At 42.9% G+C, this 19,221-nt stretch overlaps 1 protein-coding gene across 1 annotated transcript in view; it reads left to right on the top strand.

The window, feature by feature from the left end:
- The window catches only part of FBXO47 (F-box protein 47), a 179,639-nt gene that overhangs the window by 8,894 nt on the left and 151,524 nt on the right, over positions 1 to 19,221 (top strand). Inside the window, exon 2 of the mRNA XM_088474708.1 lies at positions 6,919 to 7,089. Coding sequence (XP_088330834.1) covers positions 6,919 to 7,089 — 171 coding nt within the window. The remainder of the gene's footprint in view (positions 1 to 6,918; positions 7,090 to 19,221) is intronic.

Genomic DNA, 19,221 nt, shown 5'->3' with positions numbered 1-19,221 from the left:
GATAGAGCCAAAATCACTCCAGGGCTTGCGGCAGCGAGACCCTACCGCAGGTTCTCCATCGCAAGCCCGATGGTCGCGATGGTCTTGACCATCGCGACCATCATCATGGACGCTCGCATAAGCTGTGGGTGGTCACCCACAGCTATGCGAGCGTCCAGGAGGACGCTCCATTGGTCAGAGCGTTCGGCTCTGAATCAGGCCCTGAGTTCATCGTTCAAGTACCATCTCGTGATACCATTTTCTGTGCCGCGTCTGAGGCCACAGTGTGTGTACTTAGTACATCATTCAAGTACCATCTCATTATACCTTTCTTCTGTGTCAGTGCTGCGTCTAAAGCCGCAGTGTGTGTACTTAGTACATCATCCAAGTACCTGCTCATTCTACCATCTCCTGAGCCAGCATTGCGACTGAAACCACTAAGTGTGTTCTCTGTACATCACTTCAGTACAATCGTGCAATATCTTTCTCCTGTGCTTGTGTTCTTCCATTTTTTCCCACTTGTGCCGGATACCTGACCAAAGGGCCGCAACCTGCCTACTGGCTGCAACTTAAGCCCAAATCCCGCTTGGAGGGGTCACTGGTGAACATCTCCCAGTAGGTTAGATTCCGCGCCTTTGGTCAGGTCTCGCCAACGTCCGGTAATGGTGGATGAGGAAGACACTAATCCAGACCCCTCGACTTCTATTCCCTTCTCAACCTGGGTGCACGTCTTCTAATCTCGTGGCGGAGAATCACTTTAGCCAGAGTGTGACAGCGGGGTGGGGAGGGTTAGGGTTAGACTACAAGAAGGGAGGGTTAGGGGGAGAAGGGTAACTATACTTACCCGACCCCTGTCTGGATACCAACCATCAGGATGCCTCTGTCTGTATTTTGACAGGAGGCAACCCGACAGCCGGCATTACATACTGATTCCGTGCAATACTGTACAACTAATACTCTAATGCCTGCAGGAGGCTTGTAAGAAAAAAAAAACACCTCCAGCCGGCATCTCAGATCCGAGTGCTGTGTTTGAAGATGCATCTTCGGATCAACATCGTGACCATCAGTCGCAATGTTTGTAGCATCGACCATATAAGTAAGCAGATGCTTACTCAGACTGCCCACCTCATGCTTCTTGCTAGGCCAGGAAATCTGCATCCTCCAATGCAGAATCTGGCCTCAGCACTCCCGGAAAACATGCACGACAGGCCCATGTTTTCGGGAATTCAGCTTGGCGCCACCCGTTCCCCGCCCCCAAACGGCTGGAGCAGGTCAATCATGCTGCAGCTTGGGGGCACTACGTGTGATCATGCATGACTCGTTCTGCACATGAGCAGAATGGGTCCTGCACAGGCACTTTACTCTCGGAATGTACATAAACTATCGGGTTTATGTTAATTTGTGAATGAGGCACTTAGCCAATTATTATGAACTGTACTTTTTTTTTTTTAAATTGTGATAGTGTTCTTATTTCCATTTTCCTTTGGCAAATTATAGGTCCCTGCAGGCCCTGGTGCCAGGGCAAGCTGGCACTTGTGGTTCTCCAAGTGCCATCTTGGCCTGGCAGTAGGCGTTGCGCAACTGGGTCATGTTGGGACTTGTAGTTTGCCAAAGATAATTTTTTTTATTGATTTAAATTTTGTAATACTTTTCTACCCCCATAGCCTTAGGGAATTGGGAATATTCCTGGTGCTATTGGCACCAGGGTTGGTTATACCCAGGTGGAAGAGGGCCCACATGCATTTTTCCCTGGGAAAGCCAGCCCTGGTTCCATGACCTGGGACTGGTTTAGAACCATGGTTGGGGGATAACCTTTAGTAACCTAGGTTAATGGAGGGAAACGCTCATTGACTGAGAGAGGCAGAAGCTCACCAATGAACACCCAGCAAATGCATTTACAGCCTTAATATAAGTCGTGCCCTTATAATTTATATATATATATATATATATATATATATATATATAAATTATTTTTTTTAAAGGACCTTTTATTGACAGTTTTTTTAGTATTCTGTGAACACCACAAATAGAACCAAATAGTAGCAATGCAGTAACAGAGCAGTAAAATGAAGAGGTGAGGGGATGTGGTTTTAGAATATGATTACCGAGATGGTAACAGATATAAACAATATGTTTACAGAAAAACAGCAAATCATTGACAAAGAAATGAACAGCAAGGCACAATCCTTGGAGAAATAGAGAGGGAAGGAAAGTCAGTGTAAGCTAGTAATGAAGGACAATACAAAGAATGCAAACTAAATACAGGTTGAGTCTCCCAAATCCAAATATTCCAAAATATGGAATTATTTTAGCTTAATTGAGATAGTGAAACCTTTGCTTTTTGTTGGTTCAATGTACACAAACTTTGTTTAAGGCACAAAATTATTTAAAAATATTGTATAAAATTACCTTCAGGCTGTGGAGCTCATTCAGAGCCGCTCGCTAGATGTGATCGCTCACACCCAGCGTATGCAAATTCAGCTAAGTGACGGCATGGCAGGCGCTCGCTCGGAAAGGCTTAAGCACACCCACTTTGTGTTGGCGAGCGATCACTTTGTGTCTATAGACGCCCATTAGCATATGTAGAGACGCCCACTAGCGCACGTCATCTCCAGGAAGTGTATTAAAACATTGGTACATCAAGGACCATCGGAAGGGCTCGCAGCGCTTGTGGTTGCCTTACCTTACCGCAAGCACTGCGAGGACTTCAGTCTAAAAAACAGGCAAGTGACGTGTACTATGATGCTGCCTCTTAATTATGCACGCCTCTGAAACGGCGTTGAAACACTCAGGCACGCCTGCATTCGCACCTTCACTCCTCCGTTATTAGTGTCCTGCCCCTGTTACCACCCACAACGGCCTCTCCTGCCACTCATTACTCTGGGCTCTCTTTGCTGGGTGAGCGAGCAGAGTCCGATCGCTCCGAGTAGTTCGCGCACGTGCAGAACGAAGCGTGCGCATGTGCGGTTGCTTACCATCGGCTGTGAACAAGTGAGCGACCGCTTGCGAGCAGGTCTGAATGAGGTCCTGTGTGTATAAGGTGTATATGAAACAAATGAATTTCATGTATGTACATGAACTTTGTTTGAGCCACAAAATTATTGAAAATATTGTATAAAATTACCTGCAGGCTGTATGTATAAGGTGTATATAAAACATAAATTCATTCAGTGTTTAGATTTGGGTCCTATTCCCTATTTAATTATGGTATGCAAATATTCCAAAATACGGAATATTCCGATATCCAATATACCCCTGGTCCCAAGCATTCTGGATATGGGTGACTCAACCTGTAGTATGTAGGGGAAAGGTGGTTTGAAGATTGTAACTGCACTCTGAAACCCCCTTGGTGTTGAGTGTGATAAATGAGGTGCAAAAGAAAAATTAATCAATAGCAAAGGATATAATAAATGAGAATTTTACTTTACCATAAATGTGGTGCAAAAGAAAAATTGATCAATAGCAAAGGCTATAATAAATGAGAATTTGACTTTACCACAATTGCAGACAATAAATGTGCAAAATTGACTACACAGTGTAAATGATCAGCTTGTATATAATGGATGGTTAATCAATGCTGATAATGCAGTAGCAATTATAAAGCATGGAATGGAACACAATTTTGTTTAGGTGTGTATCATAACACACACTTTAAAGGAATAAACGGTGATGGTAATGGTCAAAGTTCTGGTATCTCAGTGTGTGATAGTCTGAGTAGCGTGTAAGAACACAGGGGGTCATTCAGACCCGGTCGTTAGCGACGATGCGCTCGGACCGGGTCGATGGCCCCTCACAGAGTATGCGCACGACGGATCCGGTGCCGTCGTGCGCATGCGTGAGACCCGCTACGACCGACAGCGCCGGTCGTAGCGGGTCTCGATCCAAAGCTGTCGATGTTGATTGACAGCCCGCCCAGTTTGGAAGACGGGCCGCGGGGGTGGCAGCCCAAACGGGGGCGTTCCCATGGGAACGCCTACTCTTTGGGGGCGGTCCCACTGACATCACTAGTGATGTCAGTGGAGAGCTTCCAGCTCAGACAGAGCCGGATGCTCTCCGGGGCTTACGACAAGGGAGACCCTACCCTAGGGTCTCGTCGTAAGCCCCGATGGTCGCGATGGTCTTGACCATCGCGACCATCACCTTAGGCGGTCGTAAGGCTGTGGGTGTTAACCCACAGCCTTACCACCTACCACCGCAAAGGAGGACGTCTTGAAAATTCAAGACGTCCTCCCCTCATTCAGACCGACCGCACGCTCTGTGCGACCGGCTCTGAATGAGGTCCACACTGTGCCAATCTGAGCAGGTAATTATAAAGGACCCTAAGCAAAGCTAAGAACACAAGATGACCATTCCTTGTGAACACGGGGGATCTGCAATGTTCCAAGATTTGAGAAGTTTATTGTCATCATCAGGTGTGGAAATAAGTATTGCGGATCCGTTTCGAGAAACAATTTGGTCAGGAGGCCCCATCTACAGGGTATATCGGCCTTACGGAGAGCCATGGTAATCTGCTGGAATGACCTACAAGTGGCCAGGGTATCAGCCGAATTGCCTCCAAATATCTGTAGATCTCCCAACAGTGCTCTGGAAGAATGTTGCATGGAGGATGGCTTACTTAACATGAAAATAATGAATCCGTATAAGAGTGTCCCGAGGGCCCCAGCCGGGCATTTTTACAGCAAGGCAGCAGGTGAATATGGTCAATTAGGAAGCCCACAAAAGAAGTAGTAGGCAGTAGTCTCCTAAAGATATCAGTAACAAAGTCCTTGAGGGACGCATTTGTCACCGATTCCGGAATACCCCTTATCTTTATGTTATTGCGGTGGTACCTATCTTCAGGGCCATTAACTTTAATGTGCAATGCCGAAACCTCAACCTAAAGTTGCTCAAGTAAGACAATCAAGTCATTATGGGACCCCACGTCGTCCTCCTCCAACTTATGGCCGTATTCAATTAGGTGCGATAGTATCGCCGGCTATAAAATCGTCCGATTTCGCAGATTTTTGCGCGATATCGCCGATTCCGGTATGCGCGCTGCCATTTTTCACCAAAAAACGGGTAGGTATGATAATTCAACAGGCACAAATGTCAGGACATGTAGGAAAATGCGTCTGTACCCCAAAAAATGGCTAACGTACACCGGAAATCTATTTAGTAGTTTATTATTGGCCGTAATAAAAGTATTTAGGGTACTTAAATTGCTTCGGTTGGCTGTAATTTGCGTATTTGAAAAAGATAGAAAGCTATTTTTTCCAGGAAATTACTATTGCACGTAAATTGGGGGTACGTTAAAATAAGTGCAAGCATATTTTCATGTCTTAAAAGCACACTTTTAAAAACCGTTAAAAAAATACCTGGTGCAGCCACGTGCAATGTTTAAAACACCTGTCGCTTCCATATAACCCCCCGAAATACAAGACCCAATAATCCCATTTTCAACTTTTTTTTTATATTCACCCAAAACTTCATCGGTCGTTTTGGCCAAATTATGAAAAACTTTTGGGGTAATTTATCATTAGGGGGGGTGTCCAAAGGGTTCTGAAAGAAATCCCAAGATTTTTAGGCAAAAATAGGGATTTTGCACTTTTTTTCACCAGGTTTGAGAAGGTGAAAACTTGTCGCCTATTTCACACTATCCAATTATTGTGGGTACGATAATATACTGCGAAATCGCGGGTGTGATAACGATATTATCGCGGGTGCGATAGTTTACCACAAACTCCGCACTTATCGCACCTAATTGAATGCAGCCCTAAGTCTCCAAATTGTCAGTACGGTCCCCCAAGTCTTCAACAGTCTGTTGGCAAGACTGAAAAGCTGCACGGAATTCCATTGTGATATCTTCCTTGAAGGATGCCAAGAGGTATTTCATGGAGTCCACTGTCAGAGGTGCATGGTCTCCCAATTCAAAAGTGGCTTGCAAAGGTGGGGAGGCAGGTGAGGAAACTTTTGCTGCGAAACCGGAACCTTAGAACCTCCGGGTACAGGGTGTGCAACTCCTCTGACTGGCGAACGTTGTTTAAAGAATTTTTTTTTTTTGCAGTGGGGTAGGGTGTTGTTGCTCTCATGGTTTTGTTTTCTTTCGGTTCTGTACTGTGGGGCTTTGTTATTGTAATAACAGTTCCCTGCAGGATGAGGATTCAAATGAGAGAGGTTTAGAAGGTTGGTTTTATTTAATGTTACAATGTCCCGATGGAGGCTGTTTATGGTACAGTGTACTCCAATGGACTCAAAGGGGGGAATTCAATTGTTTTCTTGTGCCCATAAGTAATGGGCATCCGACGGGCGATATTCAATTGTTTTGCCGATAGGTGCGAGTGCCTAGGGCAACGATTACTTATTGCTCATTTCGCCAAAATGCACAGGTTTGGACGTGTAAAGTGCTAAATGGTAGTTTGGGCAACCAAAAACCCGACTTTGCGTGGATCTCTGCTCACCACCTCAGGTGTGTGCAATCAGAAATAATGGGCAGCTGAGGCACTCGTGGCCATTAGCTCCCGGTCACTTTAGTTGGGAGTTTGGGCGCCAAAATACAATTGAATATTCCCCAGAGAAAAGGATTCGACGTTAGTTTTTTTTTTAAAAGGATGTCATGCTTGCAAGTTTTAACAGCAATTCACATTTTCTTTTTGATTCTTCTTTATTTCCTATGCGCATTTCCTGCTAAAGGCAAGGTATAAAATAGTTATGAAAATAAAAAAAGAATGGTCAGAATCAGAAGCATAGGGGTTGTGTAAAAAGGATAGCCCTTGTGCTTTAGGTAGAAAACAGAAAAGGTGATTGCCAAATTTTCTTTTCTTTTTTTTTTTTAACACACATGAGTCATGCAAGTTCATTAGATTTTACGTTTTTTGGAGGGTAAGAGGGATGTATTTGAATGCTTAACTGTTTTATCAGCATGATAGATATTTAATTGCATGTGTTTTATGTTTATTTCAGTTAAAGATATCAGCATAATGAGCATGGTTTCCAAATCTATCAGTGGACATCTTAGTGGTTACATTTCTTCACCAGCCGGAAGTCGTCGACTGCTGCGTCAGGACTTTCACCGTGCTGGTGTGATGGAGTTGAGGAAAGATGCTCCCATTCTTGAACACTACAAAGCTTTAGGTAAAGCGTATTGTAGCTCTTAAAATAGCAAACTGCAAAGCATAGGTTTTTTCGTATTGTAATTTGTTCAAATTGTTTATTGTATTTACATTTATCCTGCAACCATTGGGGGACATTGGACATATGGTATGGAGGTGGATTTAGGAACTTGTGCACTTTAAGAAATTCCGACGGCAGTCCTGGCTCTTCGCCTCCTACATTCCCTTGTTGGTAGTTAGTCATTTTTTTCTAAATGTCCATAGGAACAGGACCTTCTGTTTACTGTACTGCCTAGGGCAGTGTTACTTATTACTTTAGAGTTATTTAATTTTAGTTTGTATTCAATTATATTCGGCTGCCGTCATATTGCAGTGTCTAACAGGAAGTTTAGCACTTGCTGTGCCTGATTTAGAGTTGCATGCAACTTCCGACTAAGGGCAATATTCATTTAGAACTGAAAACCCCTTTTCCGCGGAAAAGTATCGCGGATCGGGGCTTTTCGCGTGGTCGGAACTTATCTTCAAATTCAATTCTAGCGGGTTTTCGCCTACGCAGAAAGTCAATGCAATGTCATAGGCGAAAAACTTTCACCTAAGAATAGCAGGAGAAAAGAAGTGCAAAATTTTATTTCTGGGGTGCAAAGGTGGGGAAACCACTCAGAACCCTTGGGACAGCAACTTGCCGTTTTCACGTGGTTTGTAATTGAATACGGCGAATAGTGGGGATGCGCACGATAACTTTCCTCGTCTAAAACACGCGATGTTGGCGAAAAGTCAGGCAGGCAAAACTTTTCCGCGGGTGCTAAACTAATTGAATACCGACCTAAGGGGGGGGATTTAATTAGACATGATAAAGTGAAAACTTAACACCAGAGAAGTTTTCTCGTGTTTTGGGGCAATATTTTCGCATCTTTTGTCTATGGGCATCCCAGTTTTTTGCACTGTCCTATTACAAAAGACACGAAATTGCATTTGTACGAAAACTGGTGGTGTAAAAGGCTAACTGACATAGGAAATCAATTTAGAAGTGTATTAGTGGCCCTAATAAAAGTATTTGGGGTACTTAAATTGTATCAAATGGCTGTTATATGCATTTTTGTGTAAGTGTTGAAAAATGATAAAGAGCAAGTTTTTGGGAGACAATATTTGCTGCAGTAAAATTAGGGGTACATTAAAATGGGTGCAAGTATATTTTGGAGTCCTAAAAGTGCAATTTCAAAAAAAGTTAAAAATACACGTGGTTCAGCCACATGTAATGTTTCAAAAACTTGTCTATCCATCTATCCATACAGCCCCCCCAAAATACCAGACCCACTACTTTAAACTCATTCTCCAACACTTTACATTTTTTTCACCCCAAAAATGACATTGGCCAAATAAAGCTAATTACAAAATTCTGTTTGCCTAATTTGTTATTAGGGGGCTGGGGTCCAAGGGGTTCATAACTCTCCACATTTTTAAGTAAAAATAGGGATTTTGCTAAACTTTTCACCTGCTCTGAGATCGTGAAACAGTTTGCCCATTTTTGTCTATGGAGAATTTGCATGTGCGAAAACTTCGACAATAGGTTTGCAAAAATAGGTTTGTTAGCAAAACAGCGGCTTTTCGCGGCTAATTGAATCCGGCCCTACTGGGCGGCAATGGGGTATCCACATGAAGGATAAGTGTTTTGTGTGTATGTTGATGGAATTGTGGGCTATTCAGGATAGGGATGGTGCAGAAGATGAGATGCTTACTGGTGATGATGAAGACTACTTTCATCAGTGGATGAATGGAGGTTGTTTGGTTGCATAGTTGCAACCAACTCTGAATACAGGCAGAAATCTGCATGTATATCCGAACGCGTAAAGCGTGTGCTAGGAACAGGGAATAGCTACTGGTAAACACCCACTACTGCAACCTCTTCCCCTTTCCTCCTGCTATCAGACCTCTTGAAGGGGGATCCTGGTCACTACCACCACATCCTTGTGCGGCTACTGCCATTTCGGCAGACAGCTTATCGGCACAATTTTCTCCCCACACCGGAGGTAGAGACTAATGGTGAGCTACGCCCGGTCACCAGGGCTTGCTAGCATAAGTGAGCAGCCTCTGGTACCATCTAAGGGGTTTAGGCAAGGTGCAACTTCACAAAAAGTATAGGATGATCCTTCACAGGATTAGGTATATTAGATATTAGAGACAGTATGTAGTGGACCACCTTATTTATTAAATTACTGACACATAATATAAATTATATAATGTAGTTGGCGGTGCTCCCAGGAATAAAGTATGCAATATTCAAAGGTAAAGAACATTTAGCAACAGATAAAAAAGAAGAAATTCCTTTTTGGGGCATTCTTTATTAAATATTCGTAAACGTTTCATATGAGGAATTCGGTTTATATTCCTATTTGAAATAATGGGGTAATCAGATTCATAAAATGGCGAGTCTGCCCTAAAAACAAAATAATATGACACAATATACCAGCTTTAAATAAGCAATAGTTTAATAGCAAAAATAGTGATAAGTCAATATTCTGGATCAACACTTTAATGTGGCAAACAGCAAAGAAGAAAATGGAATAAATAATTAAGTAAAATACGTATATTTCAAAATACTGTAAGGCATTGTTTTTCAACCACTGTGCCGTGGCACACTAGTGTGCCACAAGCAATTGTCAAGTGTGCCGCGGCAGTCAGCTCAGAGCACTTGTACTGTAGTGTGTTTTAGAACTGAGGAGGCCAATGTAGTGTGTTTTATTCCTGTGGAGGCCAATAGGTGTGTAAATTTTTATGTGGGAGCCAATGTTTATGTTTTTTTCATTGGTCATACACACCGCATAGCTGGATAGTGTGCCTTGGCAATTTTAAAATCTTGTGCAGTGTGCATAGAATTGAAAAGGTTGAAAATCACTGCTGTAAGGAATGTCTCCCTACACCACTGCATCAAAGACTTTAAGGGGTAAATTTACTAAGATTCGAGTTTTTTTTTTTTTTAAACACTCTTTACTTCGCCGAAACTCGGGTGTGTTTTCCGTTTTTCAACTCGCAAATTTACTAAAAAGTGAGTTTAGCTGAAAGTGAGTCTTCCGAAGGTGAAGTAGATTTCTTCCCCTAGTTGCGAGTTTAGATGAGATTACTCACCCGAGATTGCAGTGTTTTCTCTCTGCCAAACTCACCCGAACAAGCAGCCTGCACATATTAGTGAGATATGTGAAGGCTGCTTGTGTTTTACCTGTAAAAAACGGGTTAAAATATAAATAAAAAATGACGTAGGGTCCGCCCCAAAAGCATAACCAGCCCCGGACTTGTCAGCCAGTCCTGGTTCCTAAAATTACGGGGAACAAAATGAGTACGGTTCCACCGTAATTTAGGAGCAAGCACCAGGCTGCAGGTCCAGTCCTGGTTTTAAATATAGGGGGGGAAAAAATTGCGTAGTGGTCCCCCTATATTTGAAACCAGCACCGGACCCAAACTGACCGGGGTGTAATGCCACAGCCAGGAGACCCTATTACCGGGTCTCCAGGGCCAAAGCATTCTCACTCCAAGCCGGTCAGGCCAAACTAGATTCTTAGTAAATTTACCCCTAAGAGTTTATATCATTCCACAATCGTTACCCTGTGTCAATTAGAAGTAACACTGGTAGGAAAAATATTCACACCAGAATGTCCCGATGTATTTACATCTGAGAATTAATCGCAGCCGAGCAAACCCAAAATGAGTAGTCCGGTTTGTGCAAATTCACTGGTGTTCCAAAATCATAAAAAACATAGCTTGGTCAACTTAAAATCTAATGTCACCGTTCTTTGTTAAGGCTAAATTTTCTATGTTATTGCTAGTTAGCAATTGATTTTCCAAATAACATCACAATATCTCAATATCAATTTCTATCTGGTAAACAACAACATAGATCATATATCAAAATATTTGCATACGATTTACTGCAGACGGATATAAAACCCTGTCAAAAAACGTATACCACTTAATTTGTTAACAAAATTTGTTACTTCTATGGAGTCCCAGACACACTAACTAAATATTATGCTAATTAGTTTAAACATCTTCATTACGGTAACCTTTAGGAGGTGCAATTTAAGATACTCAATAGGGCCTACATATCCCAAGCCCAACGAAAATAATTTATCAGTGACGGAATTGGTTGATGTATGCAATATAATTGATACAATGCCTTTTTCTTTTTTCAGCAATAAATTTTTATTGAGTATAATACAAAATATTTATGGAGGTAAAGAAAAAAGGGAAACATACATAAAATAAATTATAAGGGGGTGACAGTACATACAAAGACATTAAACAAACACTGGAAACCGCAATTACCAGAATAGATAATTAAATTAAATATTTTGGTCCACCTGTGGTATCTCATTTAAATCAAAAGGAGAGGCACTTCGAGGGATTGGAGAGGATAACGACAGGGGTGCAACCCCTCCATCTGTAACATAAAGATGCCAAGGATGCCATTTCACAGTAGGGGATGAAATAGCCATAGAGTAATCAACCTCCCTCATCTCCATTTCAAAATGGGATTGTGTTTTAGTTATAACTTTAGCAAATGGAGGAGGGGAAGAGGACTTCCAATGCTGAGCTATAGTGGCTTTAGCAGATATCAGAATGTGGCCTAGGACGTATCGGTCAGATTTGGGAACGGAAATTGGATACTGGTGGAGAAGGGCGAGGGAGGGATCTAGAATTAAAGTGAGACCTAGGACATCTTTAATAAGAGTGAATACTTCTTCACAGAAGGGGCGTAATGAAGGACAATCCCAGAAGACATGGAAAATAGAGCCTTCAGAGTGACAGAGACGCCAACAGAACTTTGAGACTGTGGGCCAGATTTTGTGTAATCTAGAAGGTGTCAAATATAATCTATTTAAAAGTTTTACATGCATTTCAATGTGATTAGTACATTTAGACATGGAGAAGGTAGAGAGATAAATAGTCTCCCATTGGGAGAGGGTGAAAGTACGTTGAAGATCTGTTTCCCACCGGAGTTGGGTAGGGGATTTAACTGTCAGAGCTATAGGAGAGATTAGGGAATACCAGAAAGATATAGCCCCACTAGAAGAGGGGTTATTAAATTTACTCAGAATTTGGTGTGGTGGAGTCTGGAATACAGTAGGGCCGGTGTTCATCAAAGCATACCAATGTGTAAGTTGGTAATAGTAAAACCAGGTAGGGGGTCCCAATGAATACTTAGTGCAGAGGTCTGAATACGAGAGAATAGAGGACGAGGAAAAAAAGTCTGCTAAGGACACAATACCCAAAGTCATCCAGTAGGACATATTAAGACTAGGTAAAACCTTGTTCAACACCTGAAGAGAAATATTTCTGGTGGGCAGGGTAAAATCAAAATGGCCCGGGAGATTATAATCCCAAACTTTTAAAGTATCCAAGATTGTTTTAGGGAATAGGGGGATTTGTGGGCGCAGTGTATGGGGTATCCATAAAAGGTTAGGAAGGGGAAATTGCCGGAGGCGAGCATGTTCTAAATCTACCCAAGGTTTAATAGAGGGGGGGAGAAACCAGTCGCATATTTGAGAGAGAAGGGCCGCTTCATGATATCTGGTCAGGTCAGGGAGATTAAGGCCTCCCTGAGGTTTAGGACGAACCATACGACTATAAGCCATTCTATGTGCTTTACCCTTCCATACATAAGAAATCATCAAGCGGCGCAATAATTTACCTGGGATAGCATACGGAATAGCACGGAATAGAGACATCAATTTTGGTAATAGCATAATTTTGAACGCCACTATACGGTCCAATCAGGAGATCCTGTGGCTCATCCAGGCAGTAACTAGAGAAGACAATTGAATCAAAAGGGGAACATAGTTTTCAGTAAAAACATCATTAATGGAGGATGGTATATTAATTCCCAGATAGGATAGGGAAGACCTTCCAAATAAAAGGGAAACAACTCTTTAATGAACGTAGAGATAAAGGTGGAATATTAATGGGTAAAGCTTCAGATTTTGTAACATTCAATTTACAGTAGGAAGCTGCACTATAATTGTCTAAAACGCTGTGGAGCGATGGCAACGAAATCTCCGGGTCGGTGACAAACAACAAAACATCATCTGCAAACAGACATAATTTATGAGAGGTGTCATAGATAGAGAGCCCTGGAAACTCAGATGATAGGCGGATTTTTTGAGCAAGGGCTTCTGTGGCCAGCACATATATTAGTGTGGAAAGGGGGCACCCCTGTCTGGTGCCATTGGAAATTGAGAAGGGTGAGGAGAGAAACCCGTTACTAAAAACATGAGCAGAGGGATCAGAATAAAGGGCATTAATGGACCGAAGAATGTCGCCCCGGAATCCATATCTATATAAAGCATATATTCCCAGTGGAGCCGGTCGAACGCCTTCTCAGCGTCAAGAGATAAAAGGAGGCATTGTAATTATTGAACGACACCCATTCAACCAAATCTAAAACCCTCCGGGTGTTATCGGGAGCCTGGCGTCCACGAACAAACCCCACCTGATCGGGGTGTATCAGCCGGGGAAGTAATGGGTTTAAGCGGTTAGCTATCAATTTAGCAAAAATGTTCACATCCGCATTAAGGAGCGCAATGGGTCTATAATTTTTACTCTCAGAGGGATCTTTACCAGGTTTCGGAATGGTGACTATTTGTGCTTCTACCATTTCGGGTGGGAAAGATCCGATATCAGAGGCTTCTGTAAACAAATTTAAAAGAATTGGGGAAAGGGCTTCAGTAAATACAGAATAGAAAGAGTTTGAAAAACCGTCAGGGCCGGGGGCTTTGAATTACTTCCTGAATTTCCGTCAGAGACCAAGGGGCATTCAGGGACGCCAGGCCATCCGCATCTAGAGAAGGAAAAGATAAATTATCTAAAAAAGAGGAGATAACATTAGCCGAAGGTTGGGGGATTGAAGGGTCCTCACGTAAATTATATAATTTCGCATAATAGCCCGAAAATAGATTAGCAATGTCAAGGGGATTAAGGCATTTCGAACCAGAAGGGGTTAAAAGAAATTTAATTCTGTTGCGAGCTTGATGACCACGCAGCTTACGTGCTAAAAGACGGGAGGCTTTATTACCGGCCGTATAAAATTTATGTCGAAGACGAGCAAAAGCCACTTGCATACGTGACATAAAAAGTTTTTGCAGCTGCGCTCGCACTTCTTGAAGTTGTTTACGTAATACTCTAGTGGGGTGGATTTGATTCTGGGACTCTAAAGACAGATGGATTCCAGACTATTCTGTGTCACGAGATCGAGCCTTAAATTGAGCTCCTTTTTGGATGGAGTTACCACGGAGAACTGCTTTCAAGGCACACCAATGTGTGAAAACAGAAGTATCAGTAGGAGAATTAGTCTGTATATATAGTTTAAGAGAATCAGTAAGGGCCAGTAGAGTCTCAGGATCTTTTAATTGGTACTCAGGAAGACGCCAGGGACGCCTAGTAGAAAATTGATGGTCTATATACCAAATCCATAAGACAAGCGCATGGTCAGACCAAGTAATAGGGAGGATTTTAACCATTTTAGTAGACTGTAGAATTCCTTTATCCAAAAGGACAAAATCAATTCTAGAGTAACTATTATGAACTGAGGAAAAAAAGGTATATTCTCTCTCATCTGGTAGGTAAGTACGCCAAGCATCATACAAATCGTACTCCGCCAATAATTTCTTAAAGGCCAATGAAGGGCCCATATCGCGAGGGGAAGAAGAATGGCCCTGGGGAGAGGATCTGTCTAATTTAGGGTCGAGAACTAAATTAAAGTCACCCAGCGAAATAAGTGCTCCTTGCCGAACTTTAGATATATCCTCAAAAGTATCTCGTAAAAAGGGGACCTGTCGGGAATTGGGGGCATAGAGAAAAACCAAAGTGACAAGAGTCTCCTCAACCTTCCCAATAAGAATGAGGAACCTGCCGTTCCCATCCTCTATTTTTCTATGTAACACAAATGGGGTATTGGCATGAAACAGTATAGCAACCCCATTACGTTTGAGAAGGCTATTAGCAGTATAGCATACAGGGTATCTATGGTCCTTAAATATGGGGGTGCTGAGGATGAGAAATGCGTCTCCTGGAGAGCTACAATATTAGCCTTATGATGATGGAAAGTAGAAAGAGCCAAGCGTCTCTTTTGTGGGGAGTTAAGTCCCTTGACATTTAGCAAGAGGACTTTAACCATTGGATAATGTGAAACAGTGGAAAATTGAGAATGTCCTAAATGTATGTGTCACACAACAACAAAGAAAAGAAAAAAGGTTACACATTAAAATAGGGAAAAGGGGAAAAAATAAAAAATAAAGGCAAAAAAGGGAAATAGAAAACCCAAAAGGCCCAGTATATCGGGCCACAGCAGTTGCCGTGAAAAAAACAGTACCGCAAAATGGTTAACATGTGGGGCGGGCTGTGTCATTCCCCATCCCTGAGACCTATTATAAAACTAATTATAAACATACAGTAATATATCACATTTACCTTCCCTTCTCCAACCTAACAACAGAGAAATAATCTCAATACATACTGCGGTCATGAAGAAGGCAGGAGAAGGGGAAAAAATTATTGTAATCAAACAGTAAATCACTTACATTAAATGGAACAATAAACAGAAATTGCAAGGATACCACAGACCTTACACCGGAAGTGCTTGTATTTAAGAGGTGCAGCATGGAGCGTCCACAAAAGAAATCCAGATCTATAGATATGGAAGAAACAAAGTTCTTACAGAAGGACCTTGGTTGTGGCGAATAGCTGAAGAATACTGAGATGGTTTCGCAATAGTCTGTTGCTTAACAGATCTAGATGTATCCAATAGAAAACCAGGAGATTTAGAAAAAGTCCAAAAAGGCAGCATAAATCGGCTTTATCCCACTCGAGACCACTCCGATTGGAGAAGAGGAGCTTGTGAAGATGTAGGATTCGAGACAGAAATTTCCCATTCTGCTAACAATTTGGCGCCAGCTTCCAGTGAAGAGATAATAAATGTTGAACCATCTTTTCGCACCAAAAGCTTCACTGGGAAACCCCATCTGTATTGGATGTCGTTATCCCGAAGTGCTTTCGTGAGAGGTTGGAATGTTCTCCGTGTATTAATGGTGTGGATCGAGAAGTCGGGAAACAACTGGAGATTATTAAGAACTTCCGCGTCTTCCGACTCTCGTGCCGCCCTTAATATTTCTTCTTTGATATGAAAGAAGTGAAGTCGCAGGAGGACATCTCTGGGAGAGCCTGCTGGAGCTGAGCGGGGTTTAGGTAGACGGTGGATGCGATCGATCAGCAAGTCGCGAACCTCTGCAGATGGCAATAACTTCTGGAAGATGTTCAAAGCAAAGTCCTGGAGTTCTACATTTGATACCGATTCCGGGACGCCTCTGATTTTAACGTTGTTCCTCCTGGATCTATCTTCCATATCCGCCAATTTGTTTTTGACAGTCGCCAACTCCGTGAGGACTGAGTTATGAGATGTTAAAAGATCATTATGCCAGGAAACTAGTTCTTGCATCTTAGTCTCCAAGTTGTTTGTACGGTCCCCAATACCAGTCACTTCATTGGTGAGTTGTTTAATAGACACTTGGAAGTCAGAGGTAAGGTCCGTGCGGAATGCCTGAAGCATTTGATGGAGAGTGCGGACAGTAAGTGGAGCATCAGCAGAAAGATCAAGGTTGACATCAGGGCTAGGAGAAGGGACAACCTTGGTTGTTAGCGGAGATTTCCCAGCAGAAGATGAATCAGTGGTTTTCTGTGCTACAAATTTGATGGGAGGTGCGAGAGTAGACAACTTGCTTCTTTTGTTCGTATAACAAATATAAACAGATATAAAAGGTCAAGTGGTTTCTGTTGCGGTCAATGCAATATTAGGTAAATATGGGCTGTGGAGGTCTCGTAGGGACGAGTGATGGATATCACTGAAAAAACATGGCAGCAATGGATGCTACTACCCTGCTATTAGGGAGATGTTGAGGAGTGAAATATTCATCCACTAGCAGGAGTGTGATGTTGAGATAGATAGGCCATGTATATTGTATTGCAGGGTGTTAGGGACAGAGCAAGCTGTAAGGAGATATATTGTGGGTATGGGGCCCAAACTCAAGATGGCGCCTGTGGCTTCCCCAGAGGTGTTACAGCAAACCTGGTGGTCAGCAGTCCTGGAGAGGGAGAGGTCCGGCTCAGCAGGGGGAAGCAGGGGCCTGGAGGCAGGATCGATGGTGATGTGCACAGAATCCAGGTGCGCCAAGCGGTACCCGCGGCAGGGACGTCACGCGGGCCCACTCCGGAGCTCCGAACTCGAGCCCGTGGCTTCCGGAAGGTGAGCAGGCCGCAGGGCTCCGCAAGCACTGGGACCTCAGGAGGGCTTCGCGGGAGGGCGTCAGGCACCACCAGGCGAATTGGGGATGAAGCAGCAACCGCGGCGGCCAGATCTCGCGGGTCCCCGTCCGGGTTCCAACTCGAGGCCGCGGCTTCTAAGCGGGAGGTAGGCCGGAGAGCACCGGAGGCCACTAGAAGCTCAGGGGGTGCAGGTAACTGAGCGGAGGGGAGGCAGGCACCTTTAGGGGGTTGATGGTGGGTAACAGACCCCCATGTGCAGCAAAATAAGCTCCTTATTGGCATATGTGGCAGGAGCTCCACCAAAGCACGTCCGTGCTAGCAGACAGTCAGTCCACGCCCCCTACAATGCCTTTTTCTAGCACAAATTTTGGGAATGTGGAATGTTTTATAGAGTTTGGAACAAAATTTTATCTGTCAGGAAAACTGCTTTTTGGCTTAAATTGGGAAAATGTCCAATACTTATGCTATCTTGAAACTTTTCCCTGGTTGTGACCAATGTTGAACTTATCCTGACAGAAGGTGAATCTCCAGAAATTGACCTCTGCCTCACCCCCATTACTGAATGATGTCAAGACAGATTTGTTAGAAACTCTGTATTTTGAATGTAGTTTCAGACTCCTTGTCTTTGGAAAATGAGTTAAACTTTTTCATATTGATTGGGGGCTTATATTGAATCCCCTGATACAGTCTTATATAATTAAGATATATAAGTCTACAAATTGTTCACTATCTAGACAACTGGTAGAATGCAGTTGATATGGAGATGCCTGTCACGTGGGCCACTCCCGTGACAGGGCCTCTATGCAAAGCAATACAACTGATACTCCACAAATAAAAAAAATGTTGGCAGAAGCAAATTCAGATTGGGCAAAGCCACGGGCAACAGCTAGTATTCAATAATTTATTTATTTAGTTTACATATACTTTATTGCAAAATCAAATATACAAAACATATTTCACCTCAAGCATCCGGATCATTGTTGCCAAAAGAATACGAACTTTATGGACAGAGTGACGACCCTTAACAAAGCCAGTCTGTGCCAGATGTAGTAATTTGGGCAACAAAATTTGAAGACGCTGGACCATACTTTTGGAAAGTATTTTTAAATCTTGGTTCAATAAAGATATGGGACTCAATGTAATAGACTGTGAGCTGGCGCCGCTGTAGGAATACATGCGAGTATGGCCATATTTTTAAAGCAGCAAGCATGTTAAAGGCTAAACCAAGCTGGTTTAGCCTTTAACTTGACTTGAGAAGCAGTCCGTGGACGTCTCAATACAAAGCTAGGCGGCTGTGGCATTTGCATTTTTTCACAAGTTTACTCCATGCGAGATCACAGCTGAGAAGCTATTTGCGTCCACCTCTGAATCATGCCCATTGTTTCCAAGTAATAGGCAGCTGAAATAATTAAGGTAAACATTTACACTTGAATTCCATTTTTGTCCAGTGGACTGTTTAATCACTTGCCTGGTGTGGTTGCATCATTTGTGACCACGCCAGGCTGTACATTACTTGACATAGTCGCAGACAATACGACTAGTCAGAAATACACACTGGGCGGAAGATAATCTTCCAGCTGCCGTGCTGCCGATTACAGCTGATTGAGCAGCACAGCAGGACCTCCCACCCGGTGGCTGCAGAGTGAAGCAGCCGCCGGGAAATGTAGATGAAACAGCCCCCATTGTATACCTGGCGGCTGCTCAGAGGAGCAGCCGACGGGGAAGTGTAAAGTTGCGATGGTCTGATCATCGATAGTCCGACATATGGATGACCGATATGGTAATAATAGATATTAAACACACAACATTAATATATATTATTATAAATAGATAATAATAATAATAGATA

This window comes from Taudactylus pleione, unplaced genomic scaffold (assembly GCF_031769625.1).
Source record: "Taudactylus pleione unplaced genomic scaffold, aTauple2 ptg000155l, whole genome shotgun sequence".
Classification (NCBI taxonomy): domain Eukaryota; kingdom Metazoa; phylum Chordata; class Amphibia; order Anura; family Myobatrachidae; genus Taudactylus; species Taudactylus pleione.
This window is presented reverse-complemented; position numbering and strand designations above follow the sequence as displayed.